Below are 25,395 nucleotides of genomic sequence, written 5' to 3' on the forward strand. Positions count from 1 at the left end.
TGGGTTCCTCCCTATGGTTCCTCCCTATGGTTCCTCCCTGCACGCCCCGTTTCTTGTTCACGTGACTTCCGATATTGTCACAGGTTTGAAAAGTTTCTGTGTTTGTTTGTTCCCCAGTTTACTTTTCTTATGCTGCTGTTATTCATGTTATCCTGTGAAAGACTCGGCAGGGTCTGGGCCGAGAGATCCGGCTTAAGTGCGATTGAACCAAGTGGCAACCTCCGAGGCTGAAAAATGAAGCCAACACGGAAGTACCAAAAACTGCAGTTCTTCGAATGACCGCTTGAGGCTGGCTCCAAAAGAGAGTCAATCCCATGGACTCCCGTGTTAAAATGTCTAACTTTACAGCAGAAATAAACATGTTTACAGCCTGTTACAAAAAACAGTTTTGGTAATTTCCTCCTTCGTGACAACTGTGCGGGGGTGAATTTTTTATATAACTCACCTGTTTACATTTTATTAAGGCTTAAAGTTATGGAGAATTGAGGGCGTGCCACTTTGAGTGACAGGCGGGTGAGCGTATGCCTGCCACAAGCCGGCATGCACCAAAGTCTCGGCCCGACACGCGCCTCTTCTCTTTGCCCATTTTTGAATTAGCTGGGCGTTCGACTGAGTGAGGTACTGGCAAGATGGCGACGACGGAACGACCCACTCTGAGCATCAAAACCGCTCTTTAGAAAACCTATGGGTGACGTCACGGAGACTACGTCCCTCTTTATTTACAGTCTACGGGTTGGACTCCTAGCTCGAAACGAGTCCAACAACTAACAACATGAAGTCCAGAAAAAAAAAATCAAGTTACTAATAATCACACAACAACAAAAAGTCAAAGGCTTGCTTTCATCAGTCAGGCTACTGAAGTTATACAGGTAAAAATTACTTTGAGCCACTAAGTTACCGCACTAACCCTAAAATCTACAGTAGCTGTGTAGAGTACCTCCTAACAGGTTTCATTCAGATTTTGAATTGGATATAAAGCATAAGATTTGAAACACTAATTTTGGTGTAAGAAATTACACAAACATTTTATGGCCTCAGAGCATCAGGGCCCCTTTCATTGTTATAGAGTAAAATGGGATGACATTGCATATTTTAAGGTTTCTTTGGTTTCTAACGTTAGAGGAGAGTGCTGCATGTTCACAAATATTCACCAATCTGTTCTGGGGCACAGGAATAAGAAACGTGAATTCTTAAAAAAGTGTTGGGTTCTCCTTTAAATACACAATCCATGATTATGACACAGTGTTCCATCCTCAAATCATCTGGTGCAGAAAAATAACAGACTAAAATTATCAATATTAAAGTCTTTATAGAAGCCTATTGGGGACTTTATAAAGATGATCGTGTAAACTAGAAAATGAAAATGTAATCCTGTGACAGCATTGTAATTTTTTACACACATATGTGTTCTAGGATTACACTGGACTTGACCTTATGAATATGAGCAAAGCAGGAGAAGCAGTCAGCAAGTTCCATTTGAAAGTTTTTAATCTTTTCCTTGGAGTCGGTCATTCAGGTGCAACTGGTTACAGCTGAGAGGTTATATTTCCACAAATAAAAGAAAGCATACGTACAGGTCAAATTCTATCATATTATGTTGAATAAAGCAACAGACAATTCTAAATCAAAATCAGTACATCAATACTTTCTCACTCTAAATATATAATCATATGAGAACAAACCAAGGAGATTAGATGTACTACTTAACAACAAAATAAAACGATTTGAGGAAATGTAGTGAAATGAACTCACTCAACGCACTCAGGAACAAAGGTGAAATGACAGAGGGAACCAGCTCAGCTGAAGGGCAAACAGAGAATGAGCTCAGGACACAGAACAAAGAACACTCAAGGCACCTGTGTGAGCTGCCCAGCCAACACACCTGTTCTCCTGCTGCTCTTCAGTCCAGCAAAGTAAAGACAATTAAAAAGAAAATGCAGTAATCCAATTTGCATTTTTATTTTCTCATACTCATGTCGGCGTTCTATGACCATATTAAAATAAAAAAAAACTGTTGACAGTTAATTTCTAAAGACTTAACCTGATTAGTGACAATATTCACATACAATACACAAACAGAGCCCACAGTCCATTGCATTTACATTTACATGTCGCTACGCTCTTTTGGGGTCAAAATGAAAATGAAAATGCAATCTGTCAGACCTCTCATCAAGGCAGGTCATCAGTTAAGACGTCACTTCCTTGTCACTTGTTTGTCTGTGTGGGGCAGTGGTAGCGGCTCGTTTTACCGGGGCATAAATCACACAAAGATGCACTGTGATATGCCGCATTTAGTGTTATTGTAAACTTTGTGTCAAATCTTTCAGAGCAGTTGAACAGCTTCTCCTCACTCTGTGTGATGTCACTCACTCTTGCTGTGAACATTCCTAAGAGAATAAGATATGCATTTAATATTTTTAAATCATCAGTTTATAATCAGAAATGTTAAGACTCTTTTTGTTTTATATTTTCTTTGAGTGGAGGACATTTCCAGAGACAGATGAATGGAGCTGAGAGAGTGAGAGAAGAAGACAAGAGAAGGAAAGGAGAACAGAGGGATCTTGTGTAGATCAAATAAAATACTATATGATAATATTACAGTGCATGTCCATGTTGTTTATGCTATGATGCTATTCCTTAAAGAAATGACATATTATTGAGTAAATGTTTTTCTGTTGGCCTAATATTGAAGACATTTACTTGGCCTTCTTGTGGATCCACATCTGCTCAGTTAGAGCAGTACATATTATTATGGTCTGGATTTAAATGCAGATTTGTCATCTAAACATTAAATCTGTGAACCAGCATAGTGCAACATAAATAGGTGTCAAGATTAGTGATGCTGTTTAAGTTAAATTCATTCCCCACCTATGTCATGTTAATTCAAAATAGTAACTCTTTTTATGTGGCAGTAGTGAAAATGAATCATTGTCAAAATGTGTTGTGTTGTGGTTTCAGAATGATGGAGACAGAGAACAATTAGATCTAAAATATGATGCAGGCTCTGGATGATTTTTTTTTGGTGTGGGGTGCGGGGGTGAAAGGGCGGGGGGGGGGGGCATTTCCCCAAATGATGTACAAATGGCTTTCATTCATTCATTTTCTACCGCTTATCCTCTAGTAGGATCGCGGGGGGCTGGAGCCTATCCCAGCATCTTTTGGGCGAAGGCGGCGGGTACACCCTGGACAGGTCGCAGTCCATCGCAGGGCAAACACACAGAGACAGACAACCATTCACTCTCACAGCGTACAAATGGCTTCATACAGTCAATAGTGCATGCAGCTGCTGTGAATGGGGGCAAAAAATCCCCAGGGGAGCATGTCCACTGAATATAGAGTGAAGTTGGGGTTAAGCCCCAAATGTTTACAATGTCTGGCTCCGCCCCTGCACAATAGTCTTTACACTGTTAGCCACCATCCTGAAAATATAAAATCCTCATTCCCCAAAGGCAACATGACATTGTGACTTTTTAGCCATGCTAACTTTTACTTGCTTGATGAGTTTGCTTACTAAAGAAGACACAAAATCCAAAACATTTTAGTTAATTCGTACTTTATTAATGAATAATAAAATTATTTTTGCATTTCTCATCCAGAGAACATAATGTGCACTTTAATAAATTAATTTCAAAGAAATAATAATGTTAACATTATCAAGCTTTAAGGCCAGTTGTGTAATAAATTACTGTTCAAGCAGTAGAGAAATGGTATTGTTAGCCATCAAAGCCATATAAAGTCTGTGGCTGAAGCTACATGACTTAAGTGAACTGGACGCCCACCTCAAAATGAGCAGTCTGACTTCGGCTATACAGTATGCCATAGGCTGTAGGCAAACTAGACCTTTGTAGCCCTGTGGAGAAAAAATAAAATAATTTTCATTTGCAAGAAAGGCACCCTTAAGCAATTTACAGATTGCAAAAATGAGCATGTTTTATATGAGGAATAATCCATCCAATTTCCCAACTGGCTACTGGTCCATGGGCTCTCCTCATTATTGTTCGATCTTGCTCCAAAGTAAATGACAGTTTTGGTTGGCCTCTTCTCACATGCAGCAAAACTCAAGAACTGCAACAAATCTATCCAATAATAAGCATTAAACTACCATGTCACATTTTCAGGCTCCTCAAACTCACTAAAAACAACTGTGCTTTCATGTTGATAATATATTATACCAGAAAAACTCCTGCATGGGCTGTAGAGTATTTCAAAATCAACCTACAAGTGTTTACAATTGTCATTTGTTAGAAGATAATACTTGTTATATTCTACTACAGAACATTAATTTGCTAAGCAATGCACTTACTCACCATTCAAAACAAAGGGAATATAACTGAAAATAATGATGAATAAAGTTTGTCATTAACACATTAAAAAACATTTTTAAGACAGCTGTGACTACGTATCCCTTAAGACGTAAACGTGCAAAAACAAATTGAAATGGCTGACAAAAATTAAGATGGCTGCCATATTTTTGTGCATAATTCTCATTCAAGAACAGTCAACCCATCTACAAGCAGGATAGCAATGAAAACAATGCTCCTGTTAAGTGTAGTGTTAGGGCAGTGTCATATAAGACACCTGCAGCACACCATTTTTCATTAATTGGCCAGTGAAAACGTAACTTCTCTAGATGAATATGGGCGAAATGCAACCAAAATATAAATGTGGCCACAGTTATTTTTAAACTTATTTAAGAAAAAACCCTTTATGGTTAAATATTGAAATTATGATTGATGTGGTGAGGAGGAAGTGCATGCACATTCAAAAACAAAAATCCTGTGAAATTATACATACAGTTTTGGGGGGCATGAGGCCATAAAACAGCCAAATTGTACTCTCAGTCTCAGGTCAGATTTTAGTTCATCCAGTTTTTCTCCTGCCAATGTTGCTCTGGATAACAGCATTCAACTTTTCAGCTGAATGCTGAAACTGCTGAGGTCACAGAGAATATCACTGAGGACTTTTCTCGTCTCATTCTCTCTTTTATTATGTGAATATATCACATTTTCTGACATTGTTAGCAGCAGAATGGGCACATGGATAAAGTAACATATGCATACTAGATCAACAGCACTGCATTTTGGGACACCGTGGGACATGGTGTATTGTTATCACGGGTTCCTCAGGTGAAACTGACCTGCTGTGTTAAAAATGGAGTCTGTGCACTGCACATTTTGCCCTGTAACACCAGACTACACCGGAGTGGGAGGAGGGAATAAGGTCAGTTCAGCAGCCTTGATGCATGATGCAACCAGCACCCAGTAAAAAGGTAGGGATTGTCAAAAAACAAACATTAAATGGCCTTGTGCATTATAACAATTAATAGTAAGTGGGTTATCCATATAATTAGCAGCACAGGTTTGTAACTACTATGAAATTAGTTCAAATTAGAATATAATAATGTTCATATAGGCAGACTTTGTTTGTACCTTTGTGTTCAAAGTTTGGAGGAAACATTACTTTAACATGCAAAAGGGCATCCAGGCCCCCAGCGAGAGTGTGACTGCTCTTGATTTAAGTATTGCAGCAGCTTAGACATGCAGCATCTCATGCTTGGCTGAGAAAGCCCACTCAATAATCCTATTGCAATTCAGCATTCAGACCATTAGCAACTACCTCACTAGGATACCGTCCAAACAGAGTGGGACACGGTCCAACACTTGTCTTGAGTGACTGCTGATAGGCCATTTTCCCAATAGGCTTGCTGCATCCAAATTTACTGACAACCTGCCGACAGATGACACACAGCAACCATATAAACATCGACTAACATTTCTGTGGCTGCAGGAAATGAACAGAATGAGATGCTTGTAGTCTGAACACATGCTAAGGGTCTGACCTTTAACTCTTTTATATAATTCAGCTATTCCCATTACACCAGGCCTCACCTAATCAACATTATTCTCCTTTCATTCGTTTGTTCAGAAACAGTCCATGCAGTGATATGTATGAAAGCATAAGTGAAGGATGACATTTTACATTTGCCAAAGACAGACATTGACTACGGAGAGTGAGCGACTCTCCTTTTCTTCCAAGAAAGTCTCTGGACACAAGCACTTGTATGAAAAAAATAAGTGAAAAAGTCAGTCTCAGCTCTTTATCAAGTTGGCTCCTCTCAGATAACTCTGTGGTCGGTGGTCATGTGTGTCATTTGTGTGTATTTGTGTGTGTGAAAGAGTGTGGGTGTGTGTGTGCGTGCATGTACCTGCTCTGCACTGGTTTCACCACATCAAGAAAGAAGTGGTTGACCTATAATTTAGCAGTGGCTTAATCAAGTGTCAGCTATACTTTTGATTTTTGTGACTTAACCAGTTTCGGCTGTGATAGCATTATATAGTATTTTCTACTGTTTTTATTTGTTTAATTGTCAGTGTCAGCACAAATCAGATTATATATCCTTTAATTTCTACAATGAAAAGTTAAGACTCCTGCTTCTTTCAGTGATGAGCCCAAACTAGGTCACTAGCTCACAGCTCTTCTTGTGATGAACCAAATTATCTGATTTGCGTCTACACTCTAATGTCTAGTAGGCAGGTGTCAAACATTCCCTCCTTGTTCTTCATCTAAAATAAAACTCAATTTTTTATCTATTTATCAGCATCCTTTTTTTGTATCGCATGAGCTTGAATATGAAAAACATCAACTTGTTTGTATAAAATTAATAAAATTACCCTTTCTCCACATCGTTAGAAAAAGGGCAAATCTATTTCTCTTAAAGGAAGGTTATTTGCATTTGTGTATTGTTTGTGTATTTTGTCTTACATGAATTTGGCCACTTGCATACATATTTTATACATCCTTATACATTTGATGTCTTTTCTTTTTTCGAAGCCCATAAAAAGTGTAAAGCATGTATGAAAGTGGACATAATCATGTTTGACAAAATATAAAAACACTGTTTGTCCGCATACAAAGAATTAAATCGTACAATTTGAAACATAATCCGTTTAGTGTCCTTTAAAAATACTTTAAAATTGGCTTCCCCAACAATGGTGTGTACATACAGTATGCGAGAGTGTGTGTCAGTGTGTGTGTGTGTGTGTGTGTAGTTATGCCAGCTGTATGTGTGGGGACTGACTGAGAAACTCGGAGTTTCCCTTAGGTCCAGAGGTCGCCTCGTCCACAGTCTGTAAAAGGTCGGAGGGGCTGCTGTCAGGTCCCTGGGACAGGAAGTTGAAATGTTCTTCCGCTGGCTCTAGCTTGCACTCACTAATGAAGAGTTCTGTTCCGTCCCAGTTGCTAAGGTCACCGTGGGCATTGCCACGTTCGCTACCGTTGCTGCTGCTGTTGTTGTTGTTGAGACCAGGGGCACGGCTGGTCAAAGGCTGGCTGAGATTGTGCACGGAGAGGGATTTCCCGAGACCGCCTTCCCAGTCTGAAGGTCTCTCGTCTGGGCTAGATGAAAGCAGCAGCAGGGGGTTAACCTCCAGGCTCATGTGCCTCCTCCAGACCCCCTCAGATTTCAAGGCAGGCTTCTCCCGCAGCTGAACCCCTCCCTGGACAGAGCCTGCCTCACTGTCCCCTTCCTGGTCAGCATTCACACTGGATCCCACGACAGAGGGGCCCAGGCTCTTTTTGTCTGCTGTCACTCCATCCGTCAGATCATCTGGGACGGAGTCAGCGGGGCATCGGAGGTGGGAGGGGTGCACCATGGGCGGTAGCTGGAGGGTGAAACCCCCAGTTGAGGGAGGTGGGGGTGGCAGGTCAGGGAAGTGTGCTCTTTTAGAGGTGCCATTGGGGGTGACCAAGGTTGGGTAGGGGCTATCGGGTGGTAGCAGGGGTGATGGGGAGAGTGAGGCTGTGGACGGGGGGTAAGAGGGAGGTGCTGAGTCTGGGGGACCATCGTCATCAGCGGGTGCCAGGATGAGCCGCAGGCCTTTGGGGTTGGCACTAAGCGAGCGGCGTAAGCCCCCGCTGTTATCTCCTCCGCCTCGAACCGGATCACCTCCCTGGGGCGAGGGGAGATCCCTGCCAATGATGGAGGTCTGGTAGTCCGAGCTGCGATGCCGTTGGCTGTCCAGCTCAAACAGAGGCAGGGAGGAGAGAGTGAGAGCCGACGAGCCTTTCTGCAGAACTTGGCGATAAACGTCCAGCAACGAGTCCAGCTTTGACTCGATGGACGTTACCTGGGGGCAAAAGCAAAGGGTCACAGAGTGAGAACATGGAGGCAGGCAAAGAGAGAGAGCAAGCAAGAGAGTGAAGCATAAAGGGCCACTGAGCATTTTTATTGACCTCTATCTTCAAACATGGAATTTTCCAGTAACATTGACAGATCTCTGGCAGTTGTTTCCAAAGCAGATGTCAGACTGGAAAGTTGACTTTTAAGAGCCAGACAAGTCAGTACCTGGCAAAATAATTCCTGAGTCACTGTTATTGATCAACCAACCTTTGCATCAGCCCTTTGCAGATATATCATTAATATTATAGGGTAATAAAATCTTCCAAATCCATTTTTAAAGCTTAGTGCTGATGTAGTTTTTCCCTTTTCTGATTTGTTTTTCTAAACTCACCTGTCTCTCCACCTTACATACACGTCCCAGCATGCTCATGCCCTCCAGAGAGTCTCCATCTGGGTGCAGTTTGTCCCTCATCTTTTTATCCACAGGTATCTGGCCTTTTCCCAGGATCTGATCCACCCTGATACACGCACACACACAGACACACTTGTGTTAAAGTATTAGAAAATGATGACGTTGTAATATGAGTAGGCACCCGAGCTTCATTTCAGGTTATCCCAAGTCAGATCCCAAGTCAGGCAACACACCTAAAGCAACATGAGGATGTTAAGATGAGAGTTAGTAAAACACACAGCACACATGGCCTGGCTGTATCAGTGCTGTTATTTGAAAACCCTGTATCTCCAACATGTCAGATTTCAGGACGAAAGAAAAACTACATTTTCAGATTAGATTTCACACAGTATGTAGTTTGCATGGGTTTCATGGGCTCTTGAACTTGAAGGGTGAAAAAAATCACATGTGAAAACCACATTTCCAAAAGTATAAGGAACGGGAGTAAGAGTGAAAATTATTTCTGAGCACTACATTTCAAAATTAGCTTTATAATACAGTGCATTCACACCAAAGACCATATTGTTACTGTTATAGGTAATCTTGAAAAGGCCTTTTTCGATTTAAATAAATGCATCAGACCAGAAAATGTTCGCAGCACATACAGGATAATCCCCTGAAATAACACGCATATGTTGATGAACTGTATGTGACAGTCCCAGTCTCATTTCAGCAAGATTAAAAAAAAATAAATAAAAAAACAAAATGAAAGAGGGAAACAAAAACATTTTCCATTTGGAAAATCAAGTGAAATGAAAAATGCAGTGCTCCATTCAAATTACCAGTGAACCTGTAGCCGGCCTTTTTAATGTCAGAGCATTGATCAGATCACCCTCCTTGTTCTTTGGCATTATAATAATATTGAATTAGTAAAGTTAATGATTGTACACCTCAGCATGCAAATATACCACACTGATTACTTTGTTCTCTCTGCTTCAAACTACATGAATTAATTACACAGCCATAATTGCACACATAAGTCAACACTCCCACACAATAATCCTTCCCCTTTATGGAACTGCATGAGACCTAATGTAGCGACGGTGTGTTTGTCTGCGTGTATACACATTATTATACATTTGCATTAAATAAAAAATGTTTTTATGTGTCAGACAGGGTTAATTAAAAACTTACCAAGTGGGTGGAGTTTAACACATTGGAATAATGCAATTTTGTATAAACTGTAGTAACGTGCATTTCACTTTAATAAGCCGTTCACTTTCAGTATCTATTTTGTGTGATTGTCTTAACCTTCTAGGACTCACTGCATGATCTCGTGCAAACTCCACCCTTCTGGTACTGTAAGAAAAGTTAATCCTAATGAGTTGCTAGGTTACATTGTTACATTTCACAGTCAGTCAAACCATTCACAGGACTGCAAGGAAACTAATGGTCACCACAGAGGGAACTAATGTGATTATACTGTGGGCAAAACTCAAATGAAGTGAAATGACAGTAACCCCGAGCCAGGGAGCTTCTTCCTGTTGTTGCTGTAATAATAATGCAGGGCAGGAGAGGACATGTTCCTGGGTCGGCTACTCAGGCCGGGACCAGAGCCCGCTGCACTGGCCTGTCTGAAGACAGGAGAAATACTCGGTCAGATACATCTCTCTTTCACACATTGAGGTTTGACGTACAGGTGGACAAATGAACAAATCAGTCACCCACTCACTGACAATAAATAACAACTGGCATATAGATATACACAGAGAGGACGGAAGAGATGAAAAAGTGGGCTGGATGTGGGTTTTTGAAGGTGAATATTGATAGTCATATTTTTAGATTGTCATTAATGGCCAGTGATTATTAGTAATCATCAATAGTTTTAATTGGATTGACATCATTTGATGAAAACATGCTTCAATTTTTGCACTTTTCTTGTCATGACATTAGGTCTACATCTGCTGTTCTATCATCCACAGAGCAAAACTGTGAAAACCTCCTATGTAAAGACAAAGTCTAGAGATGCAGTAGATGTACACCGCAGCACTCCGGTGGTCTGTGTGTATCTACAGCCAACGGACACACTCCATACATACACACAGATACAGAAAACAAGCACTATGTTACTACTGTGAAAAACATCATCTACAGAACTGCAGTTCATTACGAAACACCATATCAGTCTATGCCAAGACATAAAAACAGACTTCCTCTTACAAAGTCTCAGTCCATCACTGCATTGTAGCGCCCCCTGCTGTCTAGTTTTGCCTGTAATTTTTTTTCATTGTCAAATGAAATGCCAAAACTAAAGCTTCTATATGTGACACAGCCTGAAGTAAAGAAAAATATTGTTTTTCCATCATGAGTTACAAAAGATGACAAAAATCTAATTTGAATAAACAAGTCAAATTATTAAATTTCTCAACTGGGGCTTTTAAAAGATGATGAAATGCAGCTATAATGTAAAAATAGCAATGAGTAGCTCTTGTTATGTCTGTAGACACTTACACATCAAACTCTACATGAGGTCTTCAAGTGGCTCAAATCAGGATTATCACATTTTAAACACTGTACAGCACTTTTCATACCCTCATACCCAAATAAGAAAACCACAAAAGGCTTAATTAAAGGAGCATTTCCCTTGTTGGAAAAGTGAAATGAAAAACATGAATTACAAGTATTGACAGGTGGGTCCCAGACCAACACAGCCAGATACTTTCTACCCATCATGTCACATCTGTATCATGAACTTTGTAAAACTAAGTTCATAATCCAATGTTTGAGCTGCCCAACGACCTCTGCGATAGAGCTGAAGCATGTTTTGAAGAATTAAACCACAGCCAGACTTGGGTCAAATAGCACTTGTAGGTGGAGGCCTTTCTGGCAAAATTATACAGTCTCACTTTCAGTAAACCCCACCTGTCTGGGAATACATGCAGACTGAAGCAAATGGGAAGGCATATGAAGGCGTACGTTTGATGCCTGAAAAGCACGTGTGAAAAAGTTTACACAGCAGCTTGATTGTCGGCACAATGTTGAGTTCATGTTTAACATTTCATCATGGTTAATCTATAAATCATCCTCTGTGCAAATGTATTATTTACAAGCAGCTACAAGCTTCTTTTTTTTTTTTTTTCTCGATATATCCAAAGGTAGGTGAATGCACGCTGTTTGACCCAAGTACGACAGTTTTGTGAAGTTAGTAGGGGAGCAGTCGGCAGGCAGGTGACAGGGCAGGTCTAACCCCGGTGCAGACTGTTTCCTCCGGGCCTGGCTGTAATATAAATGCAGGGAGGGAGAGGAAAAGGTCTTGACGCGACTGCTGAAAGGCCTTGGAGGGGGACCCACTACAGTGTCTAGTCTGGGAGAGAGAGGGGACACACATGTACACATACTGTACATACACACACTCTTGGTAAGAAAGACATACAGTAGTTGGAGGTGAGATGAAGGTGGAAAATGGAAAATCTTTATTTAAAAGGATTATCTATGAATTATCTATAACCTCTATAGAACTAACAGGAGCTGCAGCAACATTTATGGAAACATATCAGACAGCAGGAAGAAAGGCGAACTCAGAACCCTGTGAACAAGGCCTAAATATGTAGAGAATAATGATTTTTAATGCAGGAAGACAAACCAGCTCTTTGAGACTTGCATTGAGTGTGTGTCTAGTGCGTGTGTGTGTGTGTGTGTGTGTGTGTGTGTGTGTGTGTGTGTGTGTGTGTGTGTGTGCGTGCTTCCAGTGTGTCCTGACCTGGTCTGAAGGCTCTTGATGCGACAGAGCATGTCCAAATGTCCTGCCGAGTACTGCTCTATGACGTCCTTCACATCGTATGGACGCAACGTCTCCTTAAACTTCTTCTTTGCCACGTGGAACTTCATGATCCTAGACAGACAGACACACACAGACACACAGACACACACAGACACACACACACACACAGTTCAGAGAATTGTAACACCAAGAGACCTAAGGAATGACGTACTTGGAAAAGGGTGTAACTACTACCACTAACCACTAGATGGCAGCAGAATCTATGAGAAATCCACAGAATGATCCTCGCTTTATTTCAAATTTTTCTTATGCTGTGTAATTAAAAAATATTATTAAAATCTCAAATACCTCAAGGAGTATCTAATAGGAAACCAAAGCTCCCTGGTCCTCTTGTCAAATCCACAACAACTAAAATGAATGACTTTGAAGTGTAATCCTCTATCTGCCTGTATTTGATGAGCAGACCCACTGCTGAGTGAATAATATTGATACAGGTAAGGGGATCTATGCTCTTGATTCATTTAGATTCCCCGATGGCTTCTGCTTGTCTCCAGTTGCCTGTTTTTCTCACTGTCTAAATGGAAACAATGGTGACAGTTGACCCTCTGTAATAACAGTCCTGACAGGGGAGGGGGTGTCCAATGCTCAACCTGACACCCTGGGAAAGCACTGGGCTGCGGCTACCCATGGAGGAGGCCTGCTGGGTGGGCAGGGTGGCTGGAGTTGGCTGGTAGAGGTGCTGTGTGTGCGCATGTGTTTGTGTGTGTGTGTGTGTGTGTGTGTGTGTGCGCGCTCTACATGATGAATTTTTCAAACCTGCAAATGGGGACATTGCAAAAAAAAAACAAACAAAATGCGATTTGACTTGTGTCAAGAGTCAAAGATTCAAAAAAGACTCCACTGGACATTGTTACATAACTTCTACACTCTGTTACAATGGTAAAAAAAAAAAAAACTACGAATCTGATTTGGAGAAAGATGGATGTGACACACACTGTGTTATACCCACCTGACACCCATAGTGTACAGGTGGGGGTCAGATGGTACCCCCACCTGTACACTATGGGTGTCAAGAAAGTTATCACAGGATGACTGATGAATACTGATGAATTACAGCAAATAACATTATTGAAGATAATTAGAAATACGAATTCATAAAGGCTCAGTGTGTGAAAAAATGTACATCTTAGTAACAGATGTGCACATGTACGTTGCTTGCTCTAATTGTGCAGATGAGACAACTTATTTATAGAAAAGATTTTGTGGTCCATATGGACAGCATCTGTATGTGTGTTGATAATATTGTCAAAAAAAATGTAAATACATACTCCTTATATTAATCTCTTTAACAGCCTATGTTGAGTAAACATGCCCAAACTCAAGCTTGAGTGATATACATGTATGATGAATGATTTAACGGTAAAAGGAGGGAAAAAATGAAGAGAGAGAGATTAAAAAAGTGTGGCTGGAGTGAGTAATACAGGAGGAAACATTTTAGATGATTGGTGAGATACAAAATATTTGTTTACAGACAGACTCAGAAACTGACAGAGGAGGATTAGTTGGTAACGAACTGCAAATCCTAACGACCCTGGCTTGGACTTTCATCTTGTATTACCGTTTCAAACCACATTTATGAGGAAAACATGTCAGAGGCGTCAGGTATGTAGCTACAGTTATGACTCATTGTCACCCTGCCTTCAAAGCTGAAAACCACAAACAGCTTCATTGGTTGAAAAAAGGCCTTTTCACCGCGATAAGGAGAAGAATTCACAAAACATCTGACATGTCTCTTTAGAAAATGATAGAAAATATTTGAACCAGAGCTTAATTTTTCTAAACAACCTGTAAGACAATGAAGAATATGAAGAGGGTGAGAAGAGGCAGTGGATTCAGAGGAACAGTCGGCCCCAGTCGGAAAAACATTCGCTCACAGGGTGCCGGTGTAAGACAGAAGGTTTCTGCTGAAACACATACACACACCCATAGTCATTCATTCACTCACTCACACACACACACACACACACACACACACACACACACACACACACACACACACACACACACACACACACACACACACACACACACACACTCACACAAACAAAACAAAAAACTCTGTTGTACCCCTCTCTGAAAAACCCCTCCAACCCAGCAGCAGGTCATATAGATAAAGACAGAGGGATGGAGGAAAAAGAGAAGAAAAATAGAGAAATACATTTTTAAAAAAGTATCGCTTGAGGAAACCAAACATCATGTGAGCCGCAGCACTCGTGGTGGCATGTATGTTTGTCTCGTCCAGAGTTACATGTAGACATGGGGGGAAGAAGGACAGGGGTCTGTGTTGTTTGTGTTACATTATGGATTATGTTTATAACCTTCTTCAACAGACATATATTTGGATTACTAGCACCAGTATTAGTACTATTACCTCACCTGATTTATTTACTCGTTTGTGTGTATGAAACCAAAATACAAAACACAGGTGTACATGTACATATAGAAGCTTATTGGCTCCTTACACTGTAGTAGTGTATCCTTGTGTTAGTTGGTGACATTTTCACAGAGCGGTTGAGTTTATATAGTTATAGTCTCATTTTGATCAATAGATACAGATCATAAAGACAGATGGCCAATCAATCAATAGGAAACTTGACCTGACTTCAGCAAGGGCTCAACTTCAGGAAACAATTGCACTACTTATAAGGTCATCAACCAGTGACATCACCAGTTGACCCCTGAGTTCAGTGAGCTGTCAGTGTGGTTTCAGAATCTATGGACACAGGTGTGAGAAAAAAAAAAGTCCTGAGGGAAGAGTTTAAATTATGTGATTGATCAATAGGATGCCCTTTATCAGTTCCAAGAAGCCACAAAGTAAATAGAAATAAATAACACCGTCAGTCTGAGAAGCAGGAGGGCTTCAATGGCATTACCATCCTGTCGATCGGTAATACCACTGAGTCCAATAAACCATCAAACACACATAGCTAATCAATAGATCATCAGATTCCAGGTGGAGGAAACAGGTCAGGGCCAGACTATCTCTTAGCCTGGGGTAATATCTTTCTGGAGTCTTGTCATCACCATGAGGTTGCCAGGCACCCAGCGGAGACTCCAGGAAGTCGCTGCTCTCAGACCAGAAATACTCTGGTAGCTGTTTCCTCCTGTTTTAATATTTCTTCAAAATAAACTATTTCTTGTAAAGAAGGAGGAAACAAATGGAAACAGTAGCTGTGGAAAATCCGACTTGAGTGGATGTGGTTGACAGAATAAAAGTCCTAATGTAACTGCAGAAGATGATATAGCTGTTGGTTAAAAGTTTAAAGAGTGACTCCCCCTCGGAGTTCTTGAAACGTTTCTAGGACTGTGGTGATTTAAAGATGCTTTGGTTGGAAGCATCGGCTAAAAGACCTGAAATATAAAGTCTAACAGCAGTAGGAGCTCACCTGACCGCTCTGATGACAGCCTTGAGGGGAGCCGATAGATCCTCCACTGTAACATCGCAATGGCAGCCCCTTTCATCAAAGGAATCCTCCGTAGTCATGCCTGTGTCCACTGAGAGAGACAGACCGCCATTTCATCAATAAATGTAGCGCCGTGCAAAATCATTTCCAGTCTTAAAATTCATAAAACACTTTCTGCATAGCGGCTCTTGACAGGAGTCTCCAAGAATGTTTCAAACTGATACTATTTTGGCTTTTAAGAGGTGAAAATTTATGCCTCGCTTGGATGGGATCTTTAGGAATGGTCTGCGTTTTGCCAACTCAGCTATGCGAGGCGAGAGAAAAGGATATATACAGTATATCCTTAATGCTGCCAACAATTACGAGAGTGGGAGACACAGACAGAGAGACAGACACAGAAAAGGAGAAAGAGTTAGAGAAAAGCAAGGAGAAAATGGAAAGAGGGTGAATAATGATTTGAGGTTATAAAATGTGTTGAAATTAATGATACCGAGGAATTAGGGGAGAAACAGAGGTGCCATTAAAACAGTCAGCAATTTCATCTGTTTCTGTAGAGTACGAATGGTGGAATTATGATTTAAAGTACATAAGGGCTTCATGAAAGTCTATCATTCAAGCCTGTTAAGAGATTTCCAAAATACACCCACCTGGATGACAAATAAATACATGATGTTCAGAACGCAGAAAACACTGCATCAAATGGAAATATTCTAATTGTCTTGTGCATCATCTTATTATCTTTTTATTGTTTTCATCATCAATATTTTCCCAAATTCAGCCTGACATATTGACATCTAGTTAGGAAACTTTGTGATCTCCACTAAGATATAATCCGGTACTTTAATTACTTAGACATAGAGACAAAGTTCTGTTATTTCAGTTATTCCAGTTAGCTGTGCTGCGTTTCATGCCGTGCTCGACTTCCAGAGAATTATTTTTTTGCATGTTGCGATGACCTACAGTGCAGTGACTAGAAGCTTGTTAATTGAATTGGAAGCATACCAACTCAACACCATTGCTGTTTTACCAATGATTAGCACCAAATTACATGGTTCTTTCTGGGAAACATTATTACAGGAATTTAGAAGGCAATTACAGACCTGTAATATAAAGTCATACCAGTGAATATCAGTGGATTTGAACAAAGCCTGGCTGCACAGCAGGTTTCAGAGATTAAATCAAGTTACTTTACATACACTGTATAAAATATAAAATAGGTAATTTGTCATGTGTTGTCTTGGCTGCCCTTTAAGGTTAGACGGACCTACAGTACACACACAGTCCCGCTCACCATCTGGGGCCGCAGTGCGAGTCTGGCTCTTCAGCCTCAGAGACGGCCTGAAACGGGTCCGATCGTTGAAACTCCAGCTCTTCTGCACTTTAGCCGGGCTCCCACCCATCAGCTCGGCGCCGCCCACCACCTCGTTGCCAGGGGAACAGCGTTGGCGGTCGTTGATGGATGTCTGTCTGCTCTTCATGCTCTGACCACGAGGACTCGCCATGCGGACCCGCTCCTTAAAACTCAACTTCTGACTGCAGGGAGGGAGGGGAGAAAAAAAGAGAGGGAAAGGTGGAGAGAGAGAGAGAGAGAGAGAGAAGAAGAGGACAGAAAGGATAGAGGAGAGAAAAACATTCAAAGAGGCAAAGAGTCAGATTTAGGGATGGGGGGGAGGAAGAGGGATCAACAGTGATGATCCAGGGATAGATGGACAGGGAGACAGAGAGGGAGAAAGTGAGGGGAATTGGGGAAAAGTGAGTGAAAGATGGAGTTGACAGAGAAAGTGTGTGACAGAGGTTGGGGTTGATAGAGAGACACAAGAAGAGAGAGAAAAAAGGTATGCTGTCAACACCAATTTCCCCTCAGACAGTGAGAAGAGTTCAGAGTGCAGACACAGGGCAGCGTTCTGTCTTTTCCTTCAGACCAAACATCATCCATCCAACTGACATGCCCAAAGCACCAGAACAAAGCCAGACTGTCCGCCAAGCCACCAAAACAAACCCTCCGTGTTGGATCCTCAAGTGCTGCAATCCCCACCCGATCAGCCGGTAACCTATTCATGTATTCACATTTTAATACAGAGCTAATGAGATTTTTAAAGGCGATTTGTGAAGCGTGGTTACATTAATATATCATCCTCACATTCATTTTGAGCCGACCTCAAACAAATGAGACGTTATTGAGAGAAGCTTCTGACAGCCTCAAAATGGTGTTTTCCATCATTACATTTTATTTTATTTTTTTCTGTTCGGAAAATGTTCCTTCCAACATTCCTCCTGTGTAAAAAGAGATAAATCTCTCCGAGATTGTGATGGCAAATTACTCACATATCAATCAACAGGAGCAACAGGATTTAACAGAAATGTGGTTTTAATTTAGCAAAACAACCTCTGTTTTGGTCTCAAATGTTCACTGTACTTACACCATGGTATTATATACTGATGGTTAAAATGCTGTGTGAAGTAACTTTAAGATCAGTCCGTGTACCTTACTGTAAATACTATTATATTACTATTAAAACCACACAGTTTTAATAGTCTAATATTATTTTAATCAATCGTTGTTTATAAAAATGGAAAATAAATTTCTAGATCTTTGGGAACATTCCAGGGGATGCAGAACGTTCTCAATCAGCGAGAACCACTGCAGTAAACCGTTTGTTTCTGAGGCAAATAGACCAGCATGCAATGCAGCAGACCAGTGAGAGAGAGAGAGAGAGAGATGCAGGGTTCCAACTCGTTTTCCATGCCACAGTTTAACACCTTTTCCAGACCTTTGTATCACCCGAATTTCAGTTTTAAACCCTTAAACAGCAGTGGTTTTTCCTTGTATATTCTAAAACTTTTACAGACCTTGGGAAGTTTTGTGTTTTAGTATTTTTTACAGATTTGCCGTGTTCTCCCAATATTTTCCTGACTTTCCCAGATGACAACACATGGCAACACATTTTCACCAATTTGCAAAGCAGAGCTAAATATTTTCATTGAACACTATGTTCTAGCCATTTTCTGTTCTGAATCTGTTATATTATATCTTGTACAGTTTCCACTAACAGCCACAAATTCTTTCTAAAACACAGTGGAGGGAGCTGAATCGATCTTCTAGCAACACCAATAATTATCTATTATCAATCTTTCCACCTCTGATGGCAAAAAATGACTGACAGGAGGAGTGCAACAGTAATGCAGGGAGCATGCAGTAAAATGAGGAAAAGCTGCACATGTATGTGCTGAAATATGCAGAAATATAGCATGTGTTGTTGGGGGTAATTTAAGGTAAACTGGGTCCAGCCTCATGAATGGGACATTTTATTCACATCCCTTTTTACTAATTTGTCATGGAACCGTTTTATTTTTACAAGTGATGGGACTATAGCTTCTAACAACATCCTCAAAGAGAACCAACTTCTGGTGCCATGAAGCTATGAATCGATGGTTGTTCACGAAAAATGAGAGTGAAACAAAAAGATACTCATGTGGCTGGACTAGGAACAGTTTCTAGAGAGGACAGAGACATTTTAGCTGGGCTGAGAGGCAAATATGGATTAAGAAATATAAAATAAAGGGGAATTTAGACCTTGTATCACTCTGAGTTTTAACTTACTGTACTGTCTTACTGAGAAAGTAGAACATTTCCAGAGAATTGACTCTAATGTCTAATGTTCTGTACATTATCTTAAAGAAGTACTTTTTTTAAAATTGTCTCCTATGTCTCGTTTTACAGTGTAAGGTTTTGGTTTTGGTGGAATTCCCCTTTAATTTGTAACATGGTAAAGTCTTGTTCGCGTTCGACAGGCAGCAGGCAGCAGCGGTCGTCTCAGATAAAATCCTTGGTGGGATAAAAAGGGTTGGGGAGGGAGGTAAGAAGGAAACGTTCGGTCTCTTTGTTCTCCTTCATGCTATTAGTTAGTCATTCTTAGAGGTTATTGGGCCAAGGGCAGGGCAGAGAGGATGCTGGGTAGTACTGTAGGTACCTCCTATATTTCCGAGTATACCTTCTGAAGAGCCTCCCATTACTTAGACCCTTACTAGAGCGAAGGAGGGAGAGACGGATGGAGGAGAGAATGGAGAGATAGAGGAGGAAGGAGATTAAAAGAGGAGTTCAGCAGAGGAAGGAGAAGAGTAATTCTCTGATGTCAGTGTTGATGTACAATAAATACACAGAGAAAGAGCAGGTGACATCTTTCAGTGAAGAACGGGTGAACAGGGACGCAGTGGAGGGTAAACCCACCTGAACTCAGTTTTCCCTCAAAAACAAGCGCGTTTAAAAGCATCACTCTGCGTGTGCACAGCCGGGACTCTCTTTCCCAACAGCTCTGACCAAACTGTCATCAGTGTGAAACTACTCATATTTGCTTGCTTGGATTTGGCTCTTCAATCATGCAGGAAAGCTGTGAATCAACCCCCGAAAAAGCACCCAAATCATGTCTTCTCAACACACTGATTGTTCTGTGACATGTGGTGAATAAAATTTCCTAACTGTGTCCGTCTGTGTTTGCCTGCAGTGTTGTTTAAAGTAGCGGTCAACAAAAAAGTTAAAGTAGTGTGGTCAGGAAAAAATGAAAATCTGGCTGTATTCGCGTTCAGTTTGGTGTGGTTTAAATGACCTCTGGAGTGTTTGCCAGTTTAGTCTAGTTTGCTTAGCTTAGTGTGAATGCTGTTATTTGAGGATTGTTGTGGACTAAACAGCGCTCTCAAAAACACAAACACACATAATTGTGCAGGATAATTTGGAATAATCTTTGTTTGATTTTCGCTTAAGGAAGCAGGGGAAGTAAACTACAGGTTTCAGCACGTCCTTAAATGATGAGAAACAGTGTCCAGGCTGAAAATAGACAGAGTCACACTTTAAAAGAAAAATAGGAATCATTGTTAAGTTTTGCTCATGTTGATCATGACTAATCAGAGGTTTCCTCAGCAGGATTGAATTAAACTTCAGCACAGAGAGGTGTAAACACACATACACACCCAGGTACACCTGCCTACACACATAAACTCCAGGTTAAACCCCCATTATCCGTTATTTCATGTTGCTTCTCACTGCCAATATCCAGCACACTTACACTAAGCATGATGTCCGCTGTGGCACTTTGTGGTGCGCCTAATGTTTACTACTGCTGGTGTTTACAAGTCTGCTTAAACGAAAACCACCAGCCCTTTACCACGGCACCTACCACCACCGAGCAGCCGACAGTCTGTAAAACCACTAATAACACAGAGTGTTCTGTGCTGTCTTGGTGGAAGGGAACATACAGAAAAGAAATGGCATCATAAAAGTGCGCGTAATTATGATTTCACAAGTGTAAATTGGACTTGCTGCAACAAAAGTTTCTAAGGAGGGAAAGCCTAATTAAACGCAGCCCTTTAAACAGAAGGATTTCTGGGGCATAAATATTGTTGTGGAAGCAACAAAGCATAATTAAAAGCTGTTTTGTTTAAGGATGAGAAGCACATTTGCTTGTGTTTTCTGACTGAGAGAACAAACTTCTTTTTATATATATATGTATATATATATATATACACATATATATATCTGTGTGTGTGACTGTCTTAAGTTTAAATGCCTACGACGCTGCTGGCTCAACATAAGGCCCCCAAATGTTGCCAAAGAAGCGCTGCACTGTAAAAACTATACTAGCATAATTAAACTCACAAATCTCTCTCTGTCTTCCTCCCCTCTCTGAAATCCCCTATCTCCCCTCCCCTCTCTCTCCTCTCCCCCTTTTCAACTTCGCTCTGTCTCTCCTAGACTTGTGTTTGATGAGTTATATAAATACCATCCCAATGGAAAAAGTGCGTCATGGTACAGACATGGTACAGACTCCTGTCTTTGAAGGCGTGTGTGCATGCACACACACACACACACACACACACACACACACACACACACACACACACACACACACACACACACACACACACTCACGCCGACCGAAAAGACAAAGAAGCCCATCAACCCTTCCTCTGCCTGAGAGTCAAGTGTAGAGAGAGACACAGCAGTGAAAGGAGGATGAGACACAAAATCAGAGATAGAGACGTAAGAAAAAGTTGGAAAAGTGAGGTAGGAACATAGAATTAAAAAAAAGAGAGACGAAATCTGCGAAAGGCAGCAGACACGGGCTCATTTGAAAGTAGTTCTTGGAGTAATTTATTTGCTGTATAGCTTCGACTACCTGTGTGTGACGTAAAAACACTTACTGTCTCCATCACTGTGTCTATTGCTCTCTGTCTTTCTCACTCCAACAGGATTCAAATCGATGACTGCACTTCAGCAGAGCACTTGAGTGAATGTATTAGCTGCCCTTCTTTCTAGTGTTACTCAAATGGTAAACAAATGTTGACCTGACACCTCTGGTTTCCTTTTATCACGACACATCAGCCTTGTTATTGCTCAACTATCAGCAATTATTCTGAAGCACATGCTAATTGTCCTTTTATTTTTCATGACACAGCATTGTAGTGTAAAGTCTCTCAGTTTTAATCTTCTTTTCTACTTTGATTCTGGGTTAAATAAGCACAAGTCCAAACAATGTCATGGCTGCCTCCATTTTCTACCTTACAATTAGTTCTAAAGGGTAAATAAGGGTTCAGTCATTCGCAAAATTAATCAATTGGTAAACCAAGCAGCGAACAAACAACCAATCAATGTGGCCCAACCCTCTCATGGCAACTGCAATCTTCACTAACCATTCAAAATGACCTGGTAAATGTCAATAAACAAACAAACAGATAAATATATTCATTCATTCATCATTGGACACGTCCAGAATATGAGAAATCCAGTTTGTAAAACGATGAAGGAACTAAAAAAAAACTGGGCTAAGAAAGCCTGCAAACCAGATTTCGCAGTTGCAAAGATATTATGACAAAACATTAGGTATATAATCTAATTATAATTGCATCACATGTTGCCTGTGTGTGTGTGTGTGTGTGTGTGTGTGTGTGTGTGTGTGTTTGTGTCTTTGGAGGAATGAGCTGAGTCATACAAACCTGTAAGTAGTCTCGCCCTGCTCTTTCCTTCAAGGGTTAGTGGGATAAAGAGGAGGAGACAAAGGGAGAGAAATCAGTATTCCAGCAGATTAAAATAGCTTTGTACAGACGTTTCCATGAATGGATATGGGAAGCATCAAGCCAAAAGGAAGCGAAAAGAAAGAAACTTTCATTCAAGAGGGTTAATTATTTGCCAAGCACATGCAATCTATGGCCATGCACAGTAAGGCTAAGCGTTAGCTGAAAGAAAGACAGGCACGGAAATCAGAAAGGCGTGTGTGTGTGTGTGTGTGTGTGTGTGTGTGTGTGTGTGTGTGTGTGTGTGTGTGTGTGTGTGTGTGTGTGTGTGTGTGTGTGTGTGTGTGTGTGTGTGTGTATGTGTGTGTGTATGTGTGTGTGTATGTGATGGCCCAAATTGGATGGATTTTGTTTTAACTTGACCCAAGCTTCAATCACTTTAACATTTAATGAGCTTGAAGCCAGTTAAAACCCGAATCATGTGGCATGTGTGTGTGTGTGTGTCAAATGCCAATGGAGAATCAAAGGCACTTCATGATTTTTGTTTTTTACAGTGATATAGTATCAAAAATAATAGTGAAATCTCCACTTTCGTTTGTTAACGTTGAATTGACCTCTGCTGGCACATTCTGTTTGTAAACCTAACCCTACTGGCATGTGACTGTTTTCCACAGCAAACATTTATAAAACTTACACAATTTTCCAAATTAATGACCATTTACAGGATTGTCAGTGAAATCAACAATACCTCAGCAACTTCTCGTGTGCCTTAGGGCGAGTCATTTAACCACCAACTGCTGATGTGGAATTGAGGAAGCTCTAAGGTGTGAATATCTGCCTGAATGTGAAACGGGTGTTAAAGACCATGCATGCTTAGGAAAACATCCCTGATTAGGAGAAAAAGGTTAATAAAGGTTACAATGCTGCATAACATTGAGTTACAACATGGAAAAATGGAAGAGGAGCTGAAGCTACGCAGATGAAGTCGAGCAGACACCAGGTGAAGAGGAGAGACGAGGAGAAGGGCTGAGCAGCAGCGGCCATGTTTGTAAGTCTGTAAGTTGTTACCTACTTGGCGGGGCTGCAGGTATGCAACGCCTTCAAATGAGGCTTCCAGGTAGCAATGGAAACCGAGTTCTCATCAGCAGCATAACTACGCCAGACACACTACGTGCAGAGTCAACAGGATAAATGAAATAATGATAAATGAAACAATTAATGGGGTAAAGTGTGGGAGAAAAAAGGGGGTGAGGGAGGAACGTATAAGTTGAGTAGGAAGTGAGAGAAGGAAAGTGAGGAGGAAAAAAAAAAAAAAGAAGCAGATTAGTTTTTTGGGTAGTGTTGATGCATTGTGATTGGGGCTTGTTGGAGGGGAGTTGGGGCGGTGACGGTGGTGCTCGTGGAGGTGGTGGTGGTGGTGGTGGTGGTGGGGATACATGCCTGAGGGGGGGGAGGGCGCTTTGGTAGTGGTGCCAGGTGGCTCTGAGGTAGGGACGAGAACCGTCGGTGGAGTACAGACGCCAAGCCGCCTGGGTGGGGGGAGGGAGCAGAGATGGACAGGACGCGCGCACACATTCAGATGTTCACAAACACACACACAAACACACATACATGGCACAGAAGGGCAATGGCACAAACATGGTGAGGAAAAAGGGACTGAGATTTATGAGAACATGTAACATAAATGAGGCGATGTAACCAGCTGGCAGCCATATTGGAGGTCCTCAAAATGACCATGAAGAGTGGATTGTAAATGGGAACTAATCAAGTGCATGATTGGACATGAGAAACCACCATCTTTCCCAGCGTTAATCAAGCAGCGTTTGTGCCCAAACCCAACCAAACACTAAACCATAGTGGTGGGAGATCAGACATGAATAATCGTAATCGTAAATGTGAGCAAGCCTTCTTTGTAAAGTGACTATTAAAACGTACATCCATTTAAGGCAACATTTTAAATCCAGCCAAAACCAGTCAAATTTTCAATAACTATTTCTGAGTTAAAGGAGCTATTTGCAAGTTTTGCTACATAGCCAATGTTAGCATTAACATCTGTTTACTTACTGGTCTTGCTGAAAGCTTCAGCCATTGTTGTGTGTAAGATCAGGACGGATTGGAGGCTACAGTGACTCAGTATCGGAAAGTGATGAGCAGGGCCAACCAGGCCGGGGCTAGCTGGTTAGCATGCTAACTTCAGCGAAAGAAAAGAAGTGATAGAAATAGAAGCGAAACAAAAGCATTGGTTTCCAATGAAGTTTGATGCTGAACTTACAATGTTTCTTCTCGACTGGTAAGTAACAGCAGTTAATGCTAACGTTGGCTCTGTAGCAATAGCAAAACTTAAATAGCTCCTTTAAACAATGGCTGTGATGTATGGGTTAGAATTAGATGTGCACAGTTAGTTGTATGTTAGTTTTGCACAATGGATTGATGATCCAGTTATGTAGCTAAAAATATTTAAGTTTGCGTAAGATGCAACTCAAGTGTATTTTGAGGCCTTGACCCAAGCTAAAGATGAGTAAATGGCTGGATATAGTAAAAAAAAAATGGACACACTGAGGGGGGGAGGGCGCTTTGGTAGTGGTGCCAGGTGGCTTATTGCACGTCTGTATATACAGAGTTGCGTTTGCACATG

At 41.1% G+C, this 25,395-nt stretch overlaps 1 protein-coding gene across 1 annotated transcript in view; it reads right to left on the bottom strand.

Moving 5' to 3' along the window:
• Positions 1-7,049: 7,049 nt before the first annotated feature.
• LOC111227410 (potassium voltage-gated channel subfamily KQT member 5-like) overlaps positions 7,050-25,395 on the bottom strand; it is a 97,101-nt gene continuing 78,755 nt past the window's right edge. Inside the window, exons 8-17 of the mRNA XM_022752859.1 lie at positions 23,833-23,927; positions 22,743-22,769; positions 19,727-19,780; positions 17,047-17,288; positions 15,738-15,846; positions 12,271-12,402; positions 11,758-11,874; positions 10,031-10,144; positions 8,511-8,637; positions 7,050-8,126 (exon numbers count right to left, since the gene is read on the bottom strand). Of these exons, the coding sequence (XP_022608580.1) occupies positions 7,050-8,126; positions 8,511-8,637; positions 10,031-10,144; positions 11,758-11,874; positions 12,271-12,402; positions 15,738-15,846; positions 17,047-17,288; positions 19,727-19,780; positions 22,743-22,769; positions 23,833-23,927 (2,094 nt within the window). The remainder of the gene's footprint in view (positions 8,127-8,510; positions 8,638-10,030; positions 10,145-11,757; positions 11,875-12,270; positions 12,403-15,737; positions 15,847-17,046; positions 17,289-19,726; positions 19,781-22,742; positions 22,770-23,832; positions 23,928-25,395) is intronic.

Source organism: Seriola dumerili, unplaced genomic scaffold (genome assembly GCF_002260705.1).
Source record: "Seriola dumerili isolate Sdu_G_001 unplaced genomic scaffold, Sdu_1.0 BDQW01000187.1, whole genome shotgun sequence".
Taxonomy (NCBI): domain Eukaryota; kingdom Metazoa; phylum Chordata; class Actinopteri; order Carangiformes; family Carangidae; genus Seriola; species Seriola dumerili.